This window comes from Mustela erminea, chromosome 14, assembly GCF_009829155.1.
Source record: "Mustela erminea isolate mMusErm1 chromosome 14, mMusErm1.Pri, whole genome shotgun sequence".
NCBI classification, from domain to species: domain Eukaryota; kingdom Metazoa; phylum Chordata; class Mammalia; order Carnivora; family Mustelidae; genus Mustela; species Mustela erminea.
In genome coordinates, this window is record NC_045627.1 from 57,551,695 (window position 1) to 57,575,796 (window position 24,102).

Below are 24,102 nucleotides of genomic sequence, written 5' to 3' on the forward strand. Positions count from 1 at the left end.
AGTCTACAGGAGGCAGTGAACTACTGGGAAGAAAAGTCAGTAGATGCAAATAGGAGATTTAGTTAACTACAAATAGAATAATCTGAGGAACCATAAAGTAATATGATCAAGATAATTATTAAAAAAGGCAAATTTCAGAAAGATCCATAAATGAATACTAGAATTGAAAATTTGGTAATTATCAATACAGATTTGACACAACAGGAGAAACTTTGAATTGCGAGATTGATCTTAAAACATCACCTACAATGGGATATAGAGATGAATTAATAGAAACTATGAAAGAGCTGACAAAAATCCTGGAAGATGGAATGAAAGCGTTTTATACTAAATAGGGTCCAGAAGGAAAGGGAGATTATGGGAAAGAGACAAGAAGTCACTTTTGACCTACATCGGTGTCTTGCACATCCCTGCATCCAGTCCATCAGCTGGTTGTACCATCTCTAGATCTACGATGAGTTTTAAAATCTGTTCACCTTTCTCCTTTACTGCTTCTAAGATTCCCATCATCTCAACTCTCTTGAACTGCTGTTTCCTAGCTGGTGTTCCCTGCTTGCCAAATCCTCCAGTAGCTTCCTCTAACACGCTGAATGTGAACTCCTTATCATGGTCTGCAGGGCTTACAGGTTCTGGCCCTGGCCTCTCTGATTTTCTCTAAATCATATGCCTCCATATTTCCCCCACTCAAGTCAATCTGTCCTCCTGCCTGTACCTCAACATAAAACCAGATGTGTTTCCATATTGGTTGGGTTCTTGCACAACAGTGGTGTGATGGGAAGATATAGAAGACTAAAAAGGGAGGAAATCTGGGAGAGAAGAAGGATTAGGAAATCAGGAATGATCTTTTGTTCATTAAATTTGGGATTTCTGTTACATACAAGGTAGAAATGATGAGCAGAGTCTAGATTATAGCAGGCTACAGGAATTTAGAGCTCAAAAGGTCAAGACTAGAAACAAATTTGGAAGATAATATTTGAAGGTGTAAGACTGAAAAAGATCCGGGGAGTTATTTACATAATGAAATACTATACAGCAGGGAAAAATCAATGTGTAAGAAAACATGGATAAATTTCTAAAATGAGGGTGAATGATAAAATGTATAGTTTGCATCCATTTATATAAAGACAAACAACAGGCAAAAATGAAACCCTGGGAAAATACAAAATTGCCTATAAGGTTATCTCACATTTGAAAAATAGAAAATTAAATGGCAGTCATCTGAGTATCATTTTTTCATCATTTTTTATACTCTGTGCCAAGCAATGGGAGAAGCTCAAAGACCACTGAGGAGGGAGGATACCAAGGTCAACAGGTGGTACAGTACATTAATTTCAAAAAAAGTACCCTTCAAGGCAAATGGTATTACTTGTAATAAGAGTATCTCATACTGATGTGATCCACTTAACCTGTTATAACAACTCCAGATTGATACACACCTCAAAATCCAAGATGCAAAAATGGACAAAACTACAAAAAAGTTTGGACCACTCAAAGATAACGGTGAGAGATCTTAACACACCTCCTTCAGTAGAACAAGCAGACCGGGCGGGGGGAAAACAGCAGGATATAGATAAGTCACAAACGTGACTTAGTGGACATATGTAGAGAGAGATACCCAACAACTCCAGAATACATTTTTTGGAAGCTTCTGTGGAATATTTGCCAAACTGACCATATGCAGAACCATAATGCAAGTCCTGGCAAATTTCAGGAAATAATTATATTGTGTCTGCTTCTTCCAAGAGAGTATAATATTGGCATAAGGATAGATCAGAGATATACTTAAGGTCCTACCCAGTGCAGTAAGGCCATAAAAAAAAGCATGATGATGATTATATAGATTATATAAAATTCCAGAGACTCTACCCCCCCCCCAAAAAAACCCACTAGAAGTAAAGGAGTTTAGCAAGTTTGTAGGATACAAGATCAATATACAAAAAGTTGTATGTCTATATACTAGCAATAAAAAATTAGAAATGGAAAATTTTAAACACACTTTATATAATAGCACCAAATCCCAGGAAATAGGTATAACTCTTATAAAATCTGTTTTTTTTAAAAAAAAAATCTGCTGAAAACTGCAAAATGCTGATGAAAGAAACCAAAAAGACCTTGAAAAATGTAATGGCTTGAAAATTCAGTATTAAGTTTTCAGTTCTTCTCCCCAGACTAAACTATATACAACAAAGTAGTTCCAATCAAAATTCCATCAGGGTATTTTGTAGAAGTCAATAAACAAATTCTAAAATTCATATGGAAAGGCAAAAGAACCAGAGTAACAAAAAAAAAAAACTATGAAAAGCTATAGTTGGAAGACCCATATATATGTATAATAGTTAGATTTTAAAGTTTATAAACAGGATAGTACTCAAGAGTGTAGTATTGGCATCAAAGATAGATCGATGGGACAGAATTGATTACCTACAAATATACTCACACTTTATATAGTCAATTGATTTTTCTATAAATGTGCCAAAGCAATAATAAAATAGAGAAAGGATAATCTTTTCAAAATGTGGGTATTCATGCTTAAAAAAAAAATTTCAACAACCCCAGACATACTTATACCTCATGCAAGATTTAATTCAGAATTAATTATGGATGTGCGTGATAAAGTTTTGGAAGAAACAATTTCTATAATGTTGTATTGGGCAAAAGATTTCTTAGGATACCAAAAAATCCATAGAGGAAAAAAATATATATCATACTTTTTAAGAAAAATAAAGCTTCCATGATTTGAAACATACTTTAGAAAGAATGAAGGAGCCAGGGAGAAAATATTTCCAAATCACATCTGATAAACGGCTTGTATCCTGAAGATATCAAGAATATTATAATGAACTCCCAAACCTCAGTAAGTAAACAACCCAAGGTTTTTGTTGTTGTTTTTAATGCATCCAGCATGGGCCTCAAACTCACAACCCCAGGATAAAGAGTTGGCATGCTCTTCTGACTGAGCCAGCTCCTAAACAACCCGGTTAAAAAACAAAGATTTGAACAGGCACATCACCAAAGATGATCTCCGGAAGCCAAATAAGCAGGTGAAAAGGTGTGCCAGTGTAGTGGTATATCACCACCATTATGTACCTATGAGAATAATTCAAAAATGTAAAAACTGACGATATAAACTGTTAACAAAGACGCAAAGCAGCTGGAACTTTCATACACTGCTACGTGGTGTGCAAAATGATACAGCCACTTTGTAACAGTCTGGCAGTTTCTTATCGAATTCAATATACACTTGGCAGATGTCCCACCAATCCCATTCTTCAGAATTTACCCAAGTGTAATAAAAACATGTTCATATAAAAACTTGTACACAGATGTTTATAATAACATTACTTATAAAAGATGTAAAGAATACAAAAAAAAAAAAAACACCCAAATACTCATTAACTGACAGACAAACAGAATATGGTATATTCTTACAATGGAGTATTTGGCCACAAAAATTAATAAAGTACCAATTCATGCTACAACATTGATGAATCTTGAAAACACACTAAGTGAAATAAGTCACAGAAGACCACATATTCCATGATTCCATTCAGATGAAACATCCATAACAGAAATCTACAGAGATGAAAACTAATGATTGCTTAAGGCTGAGAGTGTGGTATAGGGTGGTATAGGGTATAAGTGGGTGATGGGTGATTTGAGGTGATGAAAATGGTCTAAAATTGGCTGTAGTGATGGTTGCATATGTCTGAAGACATAAAACCCAGTGAATTACACACTTGAACATGGGTGAATTGTATAGTATGTGACTTTTATCTCAGTAATTGTCATTTAAAAAGTTTCCAGGGAAACCCAAAGGCAAGAGGAAGACAAAAACAAGGCATAGAGGAACTTGAAGCCTGCAACACCCACAACTACAGCAAACATTAGAACCTAATGCAGATAAAGTCTTATGCTAAAGGCTCACTGATCATTCATGTCCAACTTCCAACAAAAATTTACAAAACATGCTAAGGCAAAGACACGAAATGAAGAGACAAAGCAAGCAACACTACTAGACACCTATGGCAAAGATTTTGGAATTACCAGAAATTCAGAATAACTGATTAACATGCCATGGGATTTAATGGAACATGCAAACAACATGCAAGAATAGATGAGTAATGACCAAGAAACTGAAACCTGAGACAGAATTAAAAGTAAATGCTAAAAATCAAAGCACTATAACAAATGAAAATACCTAAATACCTTTGATGGGCTCATCAACAGACTTGACACTGAGTCAGGTGAACTTGAAGATACGTCAAAAGAAACTTCACAAACTGAAATGGAGAAAGGGGGAAAAAAAGAATGAAAAAGATGGGACGTCTGGGTGGCTCAGTTGGTTAAGCATCTGCCTTTGGCTCGGGTCATGATTTCGGGATCCTGGGACACAGCTCCACATTAGGCTCCCCGCTCAGTGTGGAGCCTGCTTCTCCCTCCATCTGCTGTTTCCCGCTACTTACGCTCTCTCTCTCTCTAACAAATAAAAATAAAATCTTTTTTTTATTGTGTTATGTTAGTCACCATAGAATACATCATTAATTTTTGATGTAGTGTTACGTGATTCACTGTTTGCATATAACACCCAGTGCTCCACGCAATCCGTGTCCTCAATATCCGGCACCAGGCTCCCCCATCCTCCCAGCCCCTCCCTTCTAAAACTCTCCTGTTTGTTTCCCAGAGTCCACAGTCTCTCGTGGTTCATCTTCCACTCCGCTCTTTTCCCCCCTCCATTTTTCCTTTCTAATGTCCTCCATGCTGTTCCTTATGTCTTTAAAAAAGAAAAAGACAATATCCAAGAACCGAGGGACAATTACAAACTGTACCATATGCATAATGGAATATCAAAAGAGAAGCAAAAGAAAGATTTTAGAGTAAAAATGACTGAGAGGGTTTTAAAATTAGTGTCAGGAAGCTCAGAGAACAGCAAGCAGAATAAATACCCAAATAAACACCTAGGCGTATCATACTTAAACTGCAGAAAGTCAAAGAACAAATTTTGAAAGAAGCCAGAGGAGGAATACTCCTTACCTATAAAGGAACAATGATAAAGATTTATCAGACTTTTCTTCACAAACCAGGCAAACAAGAAAAGAGTGGAGTGAAATCTTCAGTGGTGAAAGTAAAAACCCCACCAACCTAAAAGTCTGTGTAGAGCAAATTATCCTTTAAAAATAAAGGCGAGAGGGGGCACCTGGGTGGCTCAGTGGGTTGAAGCCTCTGCCTTCGGCGTGGGTCATGATCCTGGCATCCCAGGATCAAGCCCCGCGTTGGGCTCTCTGCTCAGCGGAGAGCCTGCTTCCTCCTCTCTGCCTGCCTGCCTCTTTGCCTACTTGTGATCTCTGTCAAATAAATTTAATCTTTAAAAAAGAAAAAATGAAGGAGGGGGGCCCCTGGGTGGCTCAGTGGGTTAAAGCCTCTGCCTTCAGCTCGGGTCATGATCCCAGGGTCCTGAGATCGAGTCCCGAATGGGGCTCTCTGCTCAGCAAAGAGCCCGCTTCCCCTCCTCTCTCTCTGCCTACTTGTGATCTCTGTCAAATAAATAAATAAAATCTTTAAAAAAATAAAAATAAAAATGAAGGAGAGGGACACCTGGGTGGCTCAGTTGGTTAAGCCTCCACCTTCAGCTCAGGTCAGGATCCCAGTGTCCTGGGATTGAGTCCTGCATCAGTCTCCTTGCTCAGCAGAGAACCTCTTCTCCTTCTGCCTGCTCTGCCTGCCACTCCCCTGCTTGTGCTGACAAAATTTAAAAAAATAAAATAAAGACCTTCTCAGACAAAAACAGGGAATTTGTCACCAGCAGAACTGCCTTGGAATGTTGAAAGAAATTCTTCAGGGAGGGGGTGCCTGGGTGGCTCAGTGGGTTAAAGCCTCTGCCTTCGGCTCAGGTCATGATCCCAGGGCCCTGGGATCGAGCCCCTCATCGGGCTCTCTGCTCAGCGGGGAGCCTGCTTCCCTTCCTCTCTCTCTGCCTGCCTCTTTGCCTATTTGTGATCTCTGTCTGTCAAATAAATAATAAAATTAAAAAAAAAAATTCTTCAGGGAGAAGGAAAATGGTAAAAGTCAGAAACTCTGATCTGCATAAAGGGAAAACATGAAAGGGAATAAATGAAGATAAAATAACACCTTTAACTTTTTTTGTGGTTAACTGATCTAATAGAAAACTGTTCAAAATAATACTAATAATAGAAAAACCAATTCAAAGGGCTATATGCTCCCCCATGTTTACTGCGGTATTATTTACAACAGCCAAACTATGGAAGTAGCCCAAGTGTCCATCAACAGATGAATGGATAAAGAAGATGTGGTGTGTATAAATAATAGAATATGATTCGGCCATAAAAGAATAAAATCTTGCCATTTGCAATGACTTGAATGGAGCCAGAGACTATAATGCTAAGCGAAATAAGTCAGAAAAAGACAAGTAACATATGATATCACTCATAAGTGGAATTTAAGAAAAAAAAAAAACACTAAAGGGGGGGACAAAAAGAGAGACAAACCAAGAAACAGACTCTACCTAGAGAGAACAAATTGATGATTACCAGAGGGGGGCTGGGTGGCAGGATGGGTGAATTGGGTGACAGGGATTAAGGAGGGCCCTTGTGCACTGCTGGTGGGAAGTAAAATGGTGCCACCACTATGGAAAACAGTATGGTGCTCCCTCAAAAACTGGGAATGTAATTGCTATACAACCCAGCAGGTCTAAGTATCCAATAGAATTGAAAGCAGGATCTTGAAGAGATATTTGCCACACCTATTTTCATAGCAGCATTATCCACTACACCCAAGAGGTAGAAGCAATCAAAGTGCATCAGTGGATAAATGGATAAAGAAAATGTGGTACAGACCAACAGTGAAATATTACCTTTAAAAAGGGAGGAAATTCTGACATAGGTTACAATGTGGATGAACCTTTGAGGATATTAGGCTAACTGAAATAATCTAGTCATAAAAAGACAAACACACTTTATGATTCCATTTAAATGAAGTATCTAGAATAGTTAGAGTAAGTAAATTCATAGAAACAAAAAGAATGATAGTTGCCATGGCCTGAGGAGGAGGAAGTAGGGAGTTGTTTTTTAATGGGTATAGAGTTTCAGTTTTGCAGGATTAAAGAAGTTCTGGAGATTCATTGTACAACAATAAATATACTTAACACTATTGAGCTGTATACTTAGGAATGGTTAAGATGGTAAATTTTGTTATGTGTCTTTAACAATTAAAAATTCAAAAAATTTATTTTATTTTATTTATTTGACAGAGAGAGATCACAAGTAGGCAAAGAGGCAGGCAGAGAGAGAGAGGAGGAAGCAGTCTCCCCGCTGAGCAGAGAGCCCGATGCAGGACTCGATCCCAGGACCGTGAGATCATGACCTGAGCCGAAGGCAGCGGCTTAACCCACTGAGCCATCCAGGCACCCAAAAATTCAAAAATTTTTAAAGTAAAAAGATGAAGGGATGTCTGCGTGGTTCAGATGTCTGCATAGTTGGTTGAGTGTCCAACTTTTGGTTTCAGTTCAGGTCATGATCTCATGGGTCATGAGATCCCCATGTTGGGGCTCCACGCTCGGGGGAGTCTGCTTGAAGAATCTCTCCCTCTGCCCCTCTCCCCACTTGCACTCTTTTTCTCTAAAACAATATTTTTTTAAAAAGTAAGAGATGACGATATACCGTGCTAACATAAATCAAAAGAAAGCTGCAGGGTAGTGAGAGGTGGGGCTGGAGGCTGGATGCAGGGGTGGGAAGGCTGGACTCCTGGGTCTGAGGGAGGAGGGGCAGGGAAACAGGACTCCTGGGCTGAATGAGGACCAAATTTGGAATTCACTCTCAGGTTTAGATGGTATAAGACCTGGAGGCTTGGGTTCTTGACAGGGAGTAAGGAGCATCTTTCAACTGACATGATTGTAAAAATTTTTTTCAAAGATAAAAAATGAAGTTTCTAGGGTACCTGAGTGGCTCACATGGTTAAGCATCTGCTTTTAGCTCCAATCATGATCTCAGGGTCCTGGGATCCAGCCCCGCATCTAGCTCCCTGCTCAGCTTCTCCCTCTCCCTCTGCCTCTCCTCACCACTCACCACTCACCACTCATGCTCTCTGACAAATGAATAAATAAAATTTAAAAAAAAAAAAAAAACTACTCCAAAGCCACTCACCAGAATCACCACTGTCAACAACAACAACAAAAGAAAACTGTACAGTTATATTAATTTTAGACAAAGCAGATCTCAGAACAAGGAAAATTATCAGAGATAAAAAAGGGGCATTACATAATGATAAAAGGATCAGTTCTCCAAGAAGACATAACAGTCCCCAAGATATATGTGCTAACAACACAGCATCCAAATATGTGAGGCAAAAACTGATCGAACTGCAGGAGAAATAGACAAATCCACTATCATACTTGGTGGCTTCAGTATATCTTTAGGGGTAATTGACAGATCCAGCGCACAAAAAAGGATATAGTGGTGGGGCGCCTGGCTGGGTCAGTCAGTAGAGCATGGGATTCTTGATCTCGGGTTTTCCGATGTTGGGTGTAGAGATTACTTAAAAATAAAATCTTTAAAGAAAAAAAAAAGGATATAGAAGAACAGAACAGGAGCGCCTGGGTGGCTCAGTCATTAAGCGTCTGCCCTCAGCTCAGGTCATGATCCCGAGGTCCTGAGATTGAGCCCCACATCGGGCTCCCTGCTCAACAGGAAGCCTGCTTCTCCCTCTGCCCCTCCCCGTGCTTGAGTTCCCTCTCTCACTGTGTCTCTGTCAAATAAATAAAATCTTAAAAAAAAAAAAAATAGAACAGAAGAATACCCAACAGCAGCATATACATAATTCTCAAGCTGACATGGAACACTGACCAAGATAGGCCACATCTGGGCCATCAATCACTCCTCAATAAACTCAAAAGAACAGAAATCATTCAAAATATGCTCTCAGACCACAGATTAAACTGGAAATTAAATATGCATAAAAATGCTGAAAAATCCCAAAATATTTGGAGATTAACAACATATTGATTGATGGAGAGGGAGGGAGAGGGGCAGAGGAAGAGGGAAAGAGAATCCCAAGCAGGCTTTATGCCCAGCACAAAGCCTGATGTCGGGCCGGATCCTACAAGCTGGGATCATGATCTGAGCCAAAATCGAGTCAGATGCTCAATTGACTGAGCCACCCAGGTGCCCCGAGATGGATGTTTAAGTAATTTCTATACCCAATGGGACTCAAATTCATGACCCCGAGATTCGGGATCACGTGCTCTACTTGACAGAGCCAGCAAGGCATCCCAAAGAACACAATTTTAAGTAACATGGGTCAAAGAAGAAATCTCAAGAAAAATTAAAATAATATTTTGAATTAAATGAAAATACAACATCAATTTGTGGGGTAAAATGAAAAGCACATAGAGGGGAAATGTATAGCATTGAATGTGTACATTACAAATGAAGAAAGATTTCAAATCAAAACCTAAGCTTCCACTTCAGTGAACTATAGAAAAAAGAGTAATATTAAAAAAAGAAAGAAGAGGGGCGCCTGGGTGGCTCAGTGGGTTAAGCCGCTGCCTTTGGCTCAGGTCATGATCTCAGAGTCCTGGGATTGAGCCCCACATCAGGCTCTCTGCTCTGCAGGGAGCCTGCTTCCTCCTCTCTGCCTACTTGTGATCTCTGTCTGTCAAATAAATAAATAAAATCTTAAAAAAAAAAGAAAGAGTAATATAAACCTAATGCAAGCAGAAAAATAAAAGTTCGAGTAAAAAAAATCAATGACCTTAAAAACAGGAAAGTGATAGAGAAAAAAAAAATCAATGAAACCAAAAATGTTGGTCTTCAAAAAGATTAATAAAATTGTTAAACCTCTGTCTAGCTAGGAAAAGAAAAAGAAAAAATAGAAAATAATTATACTATTAGAACTGAAGGGGAAACAGTAGAGGCCACCACTACTGAGCCCATGGACATTAAAAGGATAATAAAGGATTGTGTACAACTCTTTCCCCGCAGATTTGATAATTTACATGATACAGATCAATTCTTTGAAAAGTATAATCCACCAAAACTCACACAAGGGGAAATACCTACTCTGAATAGCCACATATATATTAAAGAAATTGAATCAGTCATTAATAATTTTCCAAAATAGAAAGCACCAGACCCAGATGGTTTCACTCATGAATTCTACCAAGCACTGAAGAAAAAAATAATACTGATTCTCTACAATGTCTTTTAGAAAATAAAAGGAGAATGAACACATCCCAACTCATTCTATACGGAGAGCACTATGTTCATAGCAGACCAGATGAAGATATTACAAGAAAAGAGGAGCACCTGGGTGGCTCAGTTAAGCCTCCAACTCTTGATTTTAGCTCAGATCATGATCTCAGGGTCATGAGATCGAGCCCCAAGATAAAGGCCCACATGGGGCTCAGCCCAGAGTCTGCTTCTTCTGCTCTCTGCTCCTTCCCCACCCCCACCCCATCTCTCTCTAATAAAATCTTTTAAAAAGTATTACAAGAAAGGAAAACTACAGTCAAATTCTCTCATGAACACAGATGCAAAAATCCTCAAAATATTAGCAAATTGAATCTATTATATATATATATCTCCCACTTTCATATATATATATATATATATCCCATTTTATATATATATAATCCCACTTGGTCATAATTATACACTATGACCAAGTGGGATTTATTGCAGGCATAAAAGGCTGATTCAGCATTCAAAAATCAATTAATATAATCCATTACATCAGTAAACTAAAAAAGAAAAATCATATGACTAACAGATGAACAAAAACATCTGACAAATCCCAACACCCATTCATTATAAAAACCAGCAAACTAGGAATAGAGGGGGAACTTCGACTTGATAAAGAACAGCTACAAAAAACCTACAGCTAACATCATACTTAACACTAATGACTAGATGTTTTCCCCCTAAAACTGGAAACAAGGCAAGGATATCTTGCCTCTCACCACTCTTTCCTAGTCAGTGTTATACTGGAAGTCTCGCTAATACAGTAAGAAAAGCACGTAAGAACCCATGGATTAGGAAGGAAGATAAACGGTCTTCATTGGCGGATGACATAGGGTTGTCTGTAGACACTCCCAAAGACTGAGACAAAAAACTCTCCTGGAGATGATTATAGCAGGGTTTTTTATACCAGCTGTTAGCACCCCCAAAATGAAATGCTTAGGGATACATCTAAACAATAGGCATAGGGGCACCTGGGTGGCTCAGTCGGTTGGGCGTCTGCCTTCAGCTCCGGTCACGATCTCAGAGTTATACGACTGAGCCTCTTGTTGGGCTCCATGCTCAGTGCAGAGCCAGCTTGGGATTGTTTCTCTTCCCCCTGCCCTTGCTTGCACACATGTGTGTGCACACACACTCTTCTCTCTAAAATAAATCTTATAAAAATACAGGCATCTGATAAAAAGTCTAATGAGAAAATGGGCAAAAAGATTTCACTGAAGAGGAAATGGAGATGACAAATATGCATGTGCACATGAAGAGATAGATGTTCAACATTATTAACCACTAGGGAAATGCAAATTAAAACCCCAGTGGTTTTACTGCACACCTAACACAATGGCTCAACTAAAAAGTAGTGATAAAACCAAATGCCAGAGAAGATGCAGATTAACTGGATCATTTACACATGTTGGTCGATACATAAAAAAGTACCCCCCTCTAGAAAACAGTTTGGTAGTTTCCTTAAAAACTAAACATGAGGGGCACCTGGGTGGCTCAGTCGGTTAAGCATCTGCCTTCCGCTCGGGTCATGACCTTGGGGTCCTGGGATGGAGTCCCGCATCAGGCCACCTGCTCAATGGGGAGCCTGCTTCTCCCTCTGCCTCTCCCCTAATGCTATCAAATAAATAAAATTATAAAAAAAAGATACAAAAGTTCCTTCCTTAAAAAAAATAAATCTAAATAAATTTTTAAAAAGAAAAACACTAAACACAAAACTGCCATATTACCTTGCAATTATACTCCTGGATTATCCCAGAGAAGCTGAACACACATTCACATAAAAACCTGTACACGAATGTTAGTAGCTTCATTTGTAATAGCCCCCAAAGCTAGAGACAAGCCAGATGTTCTTCAACAAGTAAATGGTTAGGCAAGTTATGGTACATTCATACCATGGAATAGTACTTGGCAATTAAAAGGAACCAACTATTGATACATACAACAACCGAGATGAATCTGTAGAAAATTATGCTGATTGAAAAAAGCCAACCAGGTTATGTATCGTATGTTTCCATTTACATACCATTCCTGAAATACAGCCCTAGAGCTAGGGAACAGGTTAGTCATTGCCAGGGCTTAAGGGGGAGTGGGACAAGTGGGTGCCACATGAGTGCTATTCCTTGCGGTAATGAAAATGTTCTTTGTAGCAATGTCAGGATTCTGGTTGTGATATTTAATGTAGTTTTGCAAGACGTTAAGGGAAACTGGGTAAAGAATACATGGGATCTCTGCCATTTCTTCACTCTTAGAATCTGAAGCTACAAATATTTCAAAATAAAGTTTGAAGGTTAAAAAAAAAATAAATCGAATTGGAAAAAAAAAGAAAACCCAACTCTTTGGAGGTAGGGCCAATAGATCTTGGACATTAAGGGTTTTTTTTTGTTTTTTTATAAGGCAGCTGGCACATGCACTGTGAAAGTAACTGGCTTTCAGTGTTTCATGTTCAACCATCCAGTACAGAGATTCATGGATGGGTGTTTATTTTTTTATACTTCTCTACATATCCCCACAAATTGACTGAATCAAGTCAAATCAAACTCTCCCAGATGTTGGTAGGCTTAAGGAAGGGCAGAAAAGAGCCTGGAGAGGAGAAGGGGGAGACTGGGAGCAGGGAAATTGAGGTTTGGGGGATTGGGAAAGCAGGCCAGTCCAGAGGAGCAGCTGGCAGAAATGACCAGTGGAAATCACATCTAGTTATTCAGGAGTATCAAAGTGGATTATAGGGAGGTTGCCTGCAAAGAATTCCAAGTTGTCCACACATCAGCTTTTACCTTTCACAGAGCCTTTTTTTTTTTTTTTAACTTTATTTATTTGACAGAGAGTGGGAGACACAAGCAGGTAGAACAGCAGAGGGAGAGGGAGAAGTAGGCTCCCCACTGAGCAGGGAGCCCGATGTGGGGCTCAATTCCAGGACCCTGGGATCATGATCTGAGCCGAAGGCAACTGCTTAACTAACTGAGCCACCCAGGCACCCCCACAGAGCCATTAAAAAAAAAAAAAAAACAACAACATTCCATTGAACACAAAAGTGCACAGCTTGCAACATACAGCTCCGTGAATTCTCAAACTGAACACACCTGTGTATTCAACACCCAGATCAAGAAAGTCAACAGCACCCCAAAAGTCACCACCATGCCCCTTTTCAGTAACTCCTGCACCCATTTATATGGACGGAGTCCTGTGTTATGTACCTCTTTGTGTCTGGCTTATTTGGATCAACGTTAACTTTGTGAGATCCTTCCGTAATCTTGCACAAACTTGTGGGTCTTCCTTCTCCCACTGTCAGACAGGATTCCATTTGTGGATCTACCATAACTTCCATTCTAGTGTTGTAGGACATGTGGACAGCTTCCAGTCTGCGGCTATCTGAGTAATGCTATGATCATTTTTGTACATGTCTTTGGGAGCAGGCCACATAGTTCTGGGGGCATATGAATGAAAAAACCCAAATCATAGGCTATTTACACATTGAACCCTTGTGAAACAGATTTCTAGAATGGCTGTGCCACTATCCGTTTCTACCAGGATTTATCTAGAGCCTTCCTAACGCTCGGTATTTTCATTTTTATTCATTCTCATGAGTAAGGATTGGAATTATGTTTTGTTTTGTAAAAGACTTATTTATTTTCGAGATGGGGGGGAAGGGCAGAGGGAGAGGGAGAGAGCATCCTAAGCAGACTCCCTGCTGAGCAAGGATCCTGACTCCAGGCTCCATCTCCTAACCCTGAAATCACAACCTGAGCTGAAACCAAGAGTCAGACCCTTAATGGACTGTACCCCCAGGTGCCCCAGTTGTGTTTTGGTTTTAATGATGAGTAATGAAACTGAGCAACAGGGCTCCGTCTTTGAAAGCGGAGGCCACGCACCCAAGACAGCTTCTCATACAGGGACCAAACCCCGAGAGCTAGTCCTCCATTCACCAGTCTCATGGGTTTTGGCAGCACTGAAGGTGACAAGCTGGAAGGTTTCCAATATACTTAACAATTCAGCTCAAGCCATCTTAGTATTATTATTATTATTATTATTATTATTGAGGTATAAGTAACATACTGTACTAGTCAGGTGTGCAACATAGCGATTCAGTGTTGGTCTGTATTGTCACAGGGTCGCCACAGTGAGTCTCTTTACCCTCTGTCCCCTTAGGAAGTCAAGGCAATATTCCTGACTACATTCCCCGGGCTGTATGTGACTTCCTCGCGACTTATTTCATAGCTGCAAGTTTGTCCTTTTTAATCCCCTTCAGCCATTTCTTGTCTCCCCCCACCCCCCACTTCCGTCCAGTGACCACCAATCGGTCCTCCCTATCCGGTAGTCTGTTTTGCTCCGTTTTTTAGAGTCCACAGGTAAGTGAAATTACAGTTCACACCAACTAAACCAAAGATTTGACCAGTAACAACGAAGAAGAAAATGATAAGCCTTGGGCTGCCCCTGGCGGGGCCAGAAGGAAATGCTGAGGTGGGTGGGTGCGCCCGCGGGCCCCAGCCAAGGCCTCTTTCCCGGAACCCCACAAAGCCCAAAGGCAGACCACGTCCCACTAGATCGCGGCACGGATAAAGGCTAACTTTCAGTTATCCGTGCTAGTGAGAGCTTCGTTCCAGCCGTTCATCTGTGGGGGCCCCCTTGGGCCCCCAGAGTTGATGGGGAGAGGATTTCCAACCGAAGGCGCTGGAGATTCAGGAGATGCCGAAAGCAGCTTGGTCGGAGCCTCCCTCCTGCGACTGAGGCCGGAACCCCCGGAGCAAGGCTGCGGGCTCCGGCCACGGGGAGCGCACTCGCACCCGCGTAAACCAACTTCATCACCAACCTGCTCACTTCTTCTCCTGAAAACCCACTGTCTCTCCTAAAGAAACCATCTGAAGCTCTGTTCTCCCCTCTCGCTTTCTCCCATGAGGTGAGGTGCTAAACCCCACCCTGAACTCACTCACGCACAGGAACTACCCGGGGCACGGAATATGCTCATCCACACGCAGGAGACTAAGCTCTGCCTCCCCTCCCGCTAATCTGTCTTTTGCCCGTTAATTCGAAGGCTCCTCATCACTGGCACCTAAAAGGGTAGAAGAAAGGGTTTTCTCAGCAGCCCCGCGAACAGCAGTGGGACCCGTCAGCCGGGCACCCTCCCCGCCTCCCGGCGCACGGCCCTGTAGCGCACAGCCGGTCCAGCTAAACTAGGATGTTGACAGGGCCGGAGGGACCCATGTCTGTGACGAGGGTCTGGTGAGAAGGCTCCCGAGCCCCATTTCAAAGCCGAGTGTTGGTCCGCGTTTGCGGGTGAGGAGTCCCCGGCCTCGGCGGCAGTCAGGCCTGTCCCCTGTCCCGCACGTCCCCCCTGTCCCGCACATCTGCTCCGCGGGGTTCCTATGGAGCAAGGGGGCTGCTCGGGGAGCCTGCAGACCTAGGCGCGCACCAGGCCCGGCCTCTCGACCTCCGCCCCTGGAGGGGACAGGCTCCTGCTCCCAGAGGCGCCGATCACTCCCCCCAGGCTCCCTCCACGCCCAGAGTTAGGGCAGCACAACGCTTTTTGCCAGGGACAAATGGGGGTCCCAAGTCAGCCCAGCATTCTGAAAGTAGGATTCCGTTTGGGGCTTAGCGTAGAACGGTCTATTTTTAGATAAAGCCGAAGTAAAAGGAACTTGAACCTGAACATCCCTCCGCGCATTTTGGAGGCGGCTGCACGAGGGGTCCAGAACTCCAAACGTCACGCGCCGCCCGACGGCTGGGCTCCGACTCCGGCCTCTCGCGTCGGCGCCGGGCTGTGCGGCGCCCTGCCGGCCGCGCAGGCGGAGCCGGGTCGCCCGAGCCGCCCTTCCGGACGCAGGGGGTGCGGCGTTCCCGCCGGGATCAGCTTACCTGCGGGGCTGGGCGAGGAGCGAACGGGGGCCTCCTCGGGGGCGGGGCGGCCGTGGGTCCCGGATCCGGGCACGGGCTGCAGGTCGGGGTCCCGGGCAGAAGTTCGGGGGTGGGAGCCGGCCTGCGGGAGCCCGCGACAACGGAGCGTGTGCGCAACCGGGAGCCCCTAGGCCGCGGCCGGAGCTGGGCTCCAGGAAGCCTGCGGGCGCCGCTAGCCGCCCCCATCCCCTCCCGGAGCCGAGCACCCTGTATCGCTGTCTGCCCCCCCCCCCCGAGGGTGGGGCGGCGGGCGGGTCGCGGCTGGGCTCCCCGAGGGCCCGAGAGCTGCGCCGCCGCGGGTCCCCGCCAGCCCCCGGCGCCCACGCACGGCCCTGGGACTCGGTGGGAGGCCCGGGAGCTTGAAAACACCCGCGCCCGACCCCACCACAAACCCGTGAAACTAATCTCTGGCGTGGGCCGCCCGCACCTGCAGTTCGCACCTGCAGTTCGTAAAAGCTCTCCATGGGATTCTTTCCAGCAGCGACCTGTGATCCATTTTCTAAAAGGATTAAACTCAGCGCCCAGGAGAGAGCATCTAGCGCGTCCAAAGTCCATATGGGATTTTTAAGACCCATTTTCTGAAATGATCAGAGAGAGTCCAGGGTAAAAAGTAAAAAGAAAGGGGCATACTTACATTTTCATGGACTTTCTTGGTTTTGATTTGGAAAATTTGTTTCAAGTACTGGCATAAAAACCTAACTGCCCCACTAAAAACCTTGCATTGAACACACGTGCACCGTGTCAACAAATGCCTTACTTTTTCAAATATACCTGTGCTTCTTTGTTTTTAAAGTTTTTATTTATGTATTTAAGAGCGAGAGACAAAGATAGCGAGAGAGAGGAGAGGGAGAAGCAGACTCCCCGCTGAGTAGGGAGCCCCATGCGGGACTTGATCATAGGACCCTGAGATCAGGACCCCAGCTGAAGACAGACTGTTAATCAGCGGAGCCACCCAGGCGTCCCTATACTTGTGCTTTATTTAAAAAAAAAAAAAAAAAAAAAAAGTGGTCTCAGAGAAAAGGTGAATTTTGCTGTATTTAATCTGCCATCATGTGTCCCCCCGCCCCTCCAAAAAGGCGAATCAAGCAAATCTGAACGTGCAAATGTTCCCAGATGCAATCCGTATACTCCGAGCTATTCCTTAGCAAATGCAAAGGATGACAAGTGTCAGTACTTCATACAACTATATTTAATAAGTTGTTATTACAGAAAAAAAGGAAGTCCAAACTACAAAGTTTAAGCAGTTGTAAGCAATAGCTGCATTGAGCTCCATGGGTAGTCACAGTACTGCAGTTCCATACAAGCAATATTAGTCCAAGCCCCAGAGGCGGAAGCTGAGTCAGGGTTACTAGCAAAAACAATCTAAGAGAACAGGTAATAAAAGATACAATACATTTAAAATTAGTTGTTAGTTGAAAAACAAATACAGAGATCTTAGCTGTGAACACTCTAAAAGTTATGTCCATTATTTTGACAGCAAAAATACAAATACCTAATACTTTATACCCCAACAGAACTATATCCAGAAAAGAGAGAGAGAAGTTTTCCTGTATTAGCACCCGAGTTTTCTACTTGTTGCCATTAACTTGCGTCATACAAATTTAAACATCCCCAAATCCCATATCCACTTCTTGACCCATTTTGGGGTATAAAGTCAACAGCGTTAATTATAAAATACTCTGTGGTAAAATGGAACACTATTGCAGCTGAGATAGAGAAGTTTGGTTATTATTAAAAAAAAAACCAAAATGTTAGCTGACATACCATACAAACTGGTGAAAAAGCAACAATCCATACAAATAAGCCAGTTTTAACAAAAAGATACTTTTTTTTTCACTAATCTGTGACTAATCTTTCACTCAAACCTTGCAAGTAGAGATGTCACAATACTCAAATATTTAGGTAGGAGCTTTACCCAGTTAAATGCCATTTTGTTGCTAATATAATAGATAAAATGAAAACTAGCAGTTACTTGCTAATTGCATAAATGCAGTACACTCTGCATTAGCTCATGCCTCACTAACAAGCTATAAAACACAAGAAATAGGCAGAAATCTAAGCATAATCTTTATACCACTAAGCAAGAATTTTCCAATTTCTTTTCTTCTGTTCCTAATCACTTATTTGTAGTTAATGTAAAATTCCAACCAGTAGTACCCAATTTGAGTTAAAATTTTACATCACGACTTGATCTAATCTATATATTATTTACAAAACTGAATACATAGAGCATACCCAAGAGCCAACTCTGGACACATGTTTCTCCACATTATTGATAACCTCTCCTCCAAGACCACGGAGCTGGAAGGGGACCATCAAGGACGAGGAGAAACACACCAGCCTTCTAGAGCAAGTCATTGAATGTTCTGTTTACGCAACACCAGTTCTGCAGTCCTAGGTACTTTGTTTTCATTTTAGGTGCCGTTACAGGGACGCGCTGCCCTAACGGCACAGCTTCAAGGTGAGGTGAGTGTTGGAAAAGAAGCAGGAGGGTGGACAGATCATGCTCGGAATGGCCCGATGTTGCCACAAGGAGGGACAAACAAGGGGCACCGTAACGGGGTGGAGGAAGACGAAGTCTGAGACTGTCCATATACAGTGGTGACGTCTGAGCGTGCTTCCTCGGCCGCCACCCACGCCAGCGGGAGGGAAGGCAGGCGGGACACTGCAATCCAAGTCACTACACAGAAGGTGGCGTCCCCCTGGCAGCGTCCTTCTGCTCTCGGCCGTCACCACTGTAAATGTTTGGGGAAGATGTGGCCTGGGCGAAAGACACCGTCTCACACATGGACAGCAGTTGGTGGCAGATTCTCTCTCTCTTTCACGCACGCATGCACACACGCACATAATGACAAGTTAGAGGGGGAAAAACAATGAATCATTCTGTTGACCTAGCCGGGTTTTCCACCTGGTGGTATTTCGGTGGGGATGACTCCATTATCAGGGCCCCAGATCTGGCTGCACCTGGTGTTGTATAAATCCACTGTGACATCCCTAGAGAACTGTACTGTGACATCCCTAGTCTTACACTAAACCACTGTAATAAAGGAAAAGGCTTGTCAAAATCTCACATGTTCTGCTCATTCTGTCATTTTATTACCCAATTATCCATTACATTTTCCAATCACTTTACATAACCAACCATGTTCATCGTTGTCACACTATTGTAAACCACATCAGCAAGTTAATACATAAAGCTTTGCATTTCAAAAAACTAGACACTTTAGTAACAATATTACAAAGGTTTTAGCTTCAAAAATAACTGAAAATGAAAAAAATAAACTTTTAAAGAATTAGCATCATAAAATTAATTTATTCCAAGTAAAAATACAAAATAATATTATGACATTGACCAGATATGAAAGTCCCTCCCAGAAACAACTCTATTAATGATTGAGAAAGCACTCCTTAAAGAAAATACGAAATAAAATGAAAAATATGTAAATATGTTTAATTTTTTTCTTAGCAAAAAATCTTTCTAAAAATAACAATGAAAATTTGTCTCAGTACAAAGGCTACATTACTATTGAAAAAATACCAGCATGAAGAAAAGGTACATATTTGACAGTAGAAAAATGATTTCAGTGAATCACAATGTCTAAAGTTTGCAATGAAAATAAATCTGCAATAAAGATTTATGCCTTTTTTCTTTTCTTTTTTTTTTCTATTTTTTATACAAACAGTACAAACAGTATTGCACATAACAACAAATAGTCGAGGTTAGGTTTTAGCCTTCAAAAAATCGACTAGTTCAAGTGTCACATCAAGGAAAGGCCACAACAGGACCTGTGATACCCAGGGGCTTCCCAGTCAAGTTGCAGGTCAGAACACCTCTTGTGTTTTAAAAAATAATTTTTTTTGAAGGACCCTCTCTTTTAATATAACATTAACAACTTGGGGGCACATTTATTTACAAAACAAAAGGGAACATGTTATAATTTAATAAACTAAAAAAGTTCTCTTTAAAAAAATACAAACAGAAGAACTCTTTCACAATCCTGGTCAGTCGTGCACAATCAACGCTTGATTATAAATATACAAATGAAGGGAAAGTAGTTTCCACCATCTATCCACAACTTTCAGCACCAAAGGGAGTTTATTCTTTATTCTTTGCAACCTATTCTTCATGACCATGGTTTTCACCTCCACATTAGCTTCCCGCTGTACAAGCTTCCAGCTTTTTTTTTTTTTTTAAATCTCAGTGTTGTTTTAGTACATGAAAGAGGGGTGCTTCTTCAAAAAGTTTTGCTTCTTTCACATAATTAGGTAGATTTCTGTAGGTTAGATATGATCTTTAATATTATAGTTATAAAGCTCTAACTTCTTCATTTTCAAAAAACACAAATAAGCATGAAAAAAATAAAGTTACCCATCTGTTAAATCATTTTTTCTTGCAGAATTAAATTAATATATATTTTTCTGAATAAACTTACTTAGAAAATATCATTTTCTTTCCTATATTTCAAAATTGAGGTATTGCAAAAGATCATGTCAGTCAGAAAGCATGCCTTTTTCCTTAAAAACAAACAAACAAAAAAATCTTCAGCCAACTTTTGAAAACTGTCTAGGATACAAAAAGTAGTAGTGCATAACAAAATTTCTTGTACAGATGAAAAAAACCACAAACATAGAAAAAAAACCAAACAAACAGAAAACCACAGCTGGGCTGGAAAAAAGCAATTATTACCAAAAAGCCCAGAGGTAACCTCAAAGGGGAGGGGGGAGTTCTAATAAGCATTTTTAATCCAGTAAAAAACTATGTTGTTTTTCCTTTTTGAAAAAAAACTATAGTTTGAGAGCTGGCAATTGCAACTAAACACTGGAGAAACAAAACAAAACAAAACAAAAACAAGCAGTCTTATTAACTTAAGAGACAGGACAAGGACATCACAGCACATAAAACACAGCGACTTAAATCTATTCTGCAGTGTCATATCCAGTCAGATTGTCCCCAGAATTCCAAAACATAGGAAGAAGATTAAAAAAAAAAAAAAAAGATTTACATAGTCTCACAATCATTGTGTGTGTTTATATATTACTATCTGCAGCCCAAGAGTGAATGCTAAAAAAATGTCCACGGTAGTTCTAGCAGGTCTTAGTTCTATTCAAGCTTTACAGGATAAATCCAGGGAATTAAGTAGTTAAATTTCTCACCCAGACAACCAGCCCTGCCCAGGCCATCTTGTTTTGGATAGACATTTCTTTAGCATCACCGCCACGCAACTTTCTTAAAATGTGCCTAGTTTGTCAATCTGACAACTTATCTCTATATACTGTATATATTCCTAGTGTTTGTAAGCTAAGATGAGCTCTTTGGTTTTCTGGACAAGGTCTGAAGCTATGTAAAATGGTGCAAGCACTAGGAGATTGTAGCTAAGAGCTCATGTGTTAGTTAATAATATACCAGTTATGAACTGTCGAGTTCGTTAATGTCTGACACAGAGGCTTTAAACAGTTAAGTTTGATCACAGTTAGACATAATCACTTTACTATATAAAATAAATTGCACAATATATAACAGAGCACCGCAAAGTACTTCATCTACCATCCACAAATTTGCTTTAAGAATATCCTACACCTAGGTTTTATATTGGTTGTAATATAGGTCATTCTGTCAGGGGCTCTTCCTAATGTCAGAAGCATTCCATTTATTGAGGCATGCCTTCCTCCAGTCAATTACCAATTCTTTGAGTGAAAAAAACTCTTTTAAAAAAATCAGTATTTTATAGCTTATATATTCTTAATTTGTGCATTGTGGGAAGGTTTTATACTAGACATTGGATATAAAATTTATTGCATGCAGCAACCTGATTAAGTAAACATGCAGTCAGAAATAGTGACCTTCCGTTGAAGCTTTCTGTAGTCTATTCTGATCTCCTTTCGGCAGCTGATTCTATCCCTAAATCACAAACGTGTGTTGTTGGGTTTCTTTAAATTGATACCTTAGCCTGAAGAGAGTATTATGGTATTAATAATACCATCTTAATAGCAGCAAAAGCTATTGCAGCATAAATTTACATAACACTAAAAGATCTAACCAAAATCCTCAGCAAAACAAAAATCAAACATGAAGGGAAAATAAAGATTCAGCTTATGAGGTATCCTTACATGTCAAAATAGAAAACTAAAGGCCTATTTTCATTAAGGGTTACCCTTACTCTAAATGACCCCAACTAATGATTGCTGAACTGTTGTGAAGTTTTTGCTACATCTGCCACCTACTCACGAGTATTACCTTTGGTAAGTCTTCTCCTAGGGGCAACTCTCTAAGTTTCTGAAAATAAGTGCATGCTCCAGTTCAAAAACAATCGGAACAACAACAACAACAACAACAACAACAACAACAACACAACAACAACAACAACAAACAAAAAAAAATCACAGACATCAACCTGATGGCCGCTGATGAGAATGGCAGTCTACGAGTGACAGATCAGGTGTAAGAAATTAAGGTACCAAGCAGACAAAGGTGAGAATCAAAGTGCAAATCAGTACCGTTATACACTCTGCAATTTTGCATTATACTGGACACTGAGTTCAGTAATATGACTGTAAATAATAGTAATAATAAAAAGACCCATTTCTTCTTTAAAAATCGAGAACGAATGCACAGATTTCCAGAACACTGTAAGCCCTGAGGCAGTGCCCTCTCTTTTTCCCTCCTTGTTATCTACTCCAGTACTTGTGGCTGGGTCTGCCCTGGGCTCAGCTCCAGCGGAACGGGACGTGCCGAGGGCGGTCGCCTCCCTCCTTCACCAGCGGTTTGTGGAACTCCCGCCCGGCGCGGGAATGTATGCTCGCCCAGCAGTATTCACAGTAATACTGCAGACACGTGACGTTGGCACAGAAGAACGGGGCAAACTTCCCACCACAGCGCGTGCCCTGGCACTCATCACACATCTGATCGTCCAGCACGTATGGCTTCACTTCCACCTGGACCCAGAGAGGAAAGACAGGAAAACATGTTTAGCAAAGCTTCCTCACGTTTCTTCCCTTGAGGCCTTACAGTAGAGCTTAATGACGGGTGTCGGGCAAACAGGCGTGAGTCAAAGCGCAGATCAGGGCTTTGGAACTGCTCCATTTACAGGTGGTATGATCACAGGCAAATTCCTAACCTCCCTCTGTGCTTCTGTTCGCTCTGTGGGTCTGTAAAATGCGTATAATTTATACACAGACGTGCACACATATTTGCCTATCTGTAAAATGGGTACAACAACGTCCACCTCCAAGGCTGCTGGGGAGGATTAAGAGAGGCACTGCGAGTAGAAGCACCTTAGCGGAATCCCGAAGGCCAGGCAGCCCCTGGCTGGGTAGGGTGAGAGAGAGCGTGGGTCAGGGAGAGGGGGCAGCCGGGACAAAGCCCACAAGCAGGCAAAAGCAGGGCGTGTAGGTGGGGAATGGTGTGGCGCGAGCCAGGCCCGAGGGGAAGAGTCACGCTGGCTGGCCAGACAGGCTGAGATGTGACATCACGGTGAGGCTCTGGGCCTCCGTGTTTCAGTGACAAGGCTTCCAAAAGTCTATTATCTATTATTCCAAAAGTCTATATTAAAAGTATATTATTACTGGGATAATAATAATAATAATAACTGGAATAATAATAATAAATGCTAAGCTACTAATAATTGAGACTTTCTTATTTTTTGGACTTTATTGCCTTAATCTCCCCCTATAACTGGAAGCTTCACAGAGGAGAGCTTCTCCTCACAGCCCTTCGAGGGGGGCATTTCATAACTGAAACAAAGCAAAGCTGTGCATGTGGAAACCAAAAGCAAGGAAGAACAGAGTTACCAGAGTTTTCCCCTCGTCCCCTTCCTAGAACCTCAGAAAAGGGACATTATTCATGTTTTCAACTTGACTGTTGGAAATTAGCATGAAGGTGGCAAGTCTGTGATCGGGCCCCTTCCCATGCAGCCCTCCAGAGCCATTCGGGGGGAAAAGCAACCGTTGTGGCTAGAGAGACAAGGACCTG

At 41.6% G+C, this 24,102-nt stretch overlaps 2 protein-coding genes across 20 annotated transcripts in view; both read right to left on the reverse strand.

The window, feature by feature from the left end:
• Positions 1 to 16,564, reverse strand: part of FGFBP3 (fibroblast growth factor binding protein 3) — a 130,624-nt gene extending 114,060 nt beyond the window's left edge. For 2 of the 3 annotated variants that reach the window (XM_032311691.1, XM_032311690.1), the window contains exons 1-2: positions 16,095 to 16,554; positions 4,207 to 4,280 (exon numbers count right to left, since the gene is read on the reverse strand). The gene's annotated coding sequence lies outside the window, so the exon portion shown is untranslated. Of the gene's footprint in view, positions 1 to 4,206; positions 4,281 to 16,094 lie in introns of all 3 variants that reach the window. The other variant, XR_004278435.1, reaches the window with a different exon arrangement.
• Positions 16,565 to 17,303: 739 nt separating this feature from the next.
• Positions 17,304 to 24,102, reverse strand: part of CPEB3 (cytoplasmic polyadenylation element binding protein 3) — a 193,691-nt gene continuing 186,892 nt past the window's right edge. For 15 of the 17 annotated variants that reach the window (XM_032313580.1, XM_032313585.1, XM_032313582.1 and 12 more), the window contains one exon: positions 19,208 to 23,066. In XM_032313580.1, coding sequence (XP_032169471.1) covers positions 22,839 to 23,066 — 228 coding nt within the window. In that variant the 3' untranslated portion in view covers positions 19,208 to 22,838. Of the gene's footprint in view, positions 17,496 to 19,205; positions 23,067 to 24,102 lie in introns of those variants that run through there. The other 2 variants (XR_004278792.1, XM_032313581.1) reach the window with 2 other exon arrangements.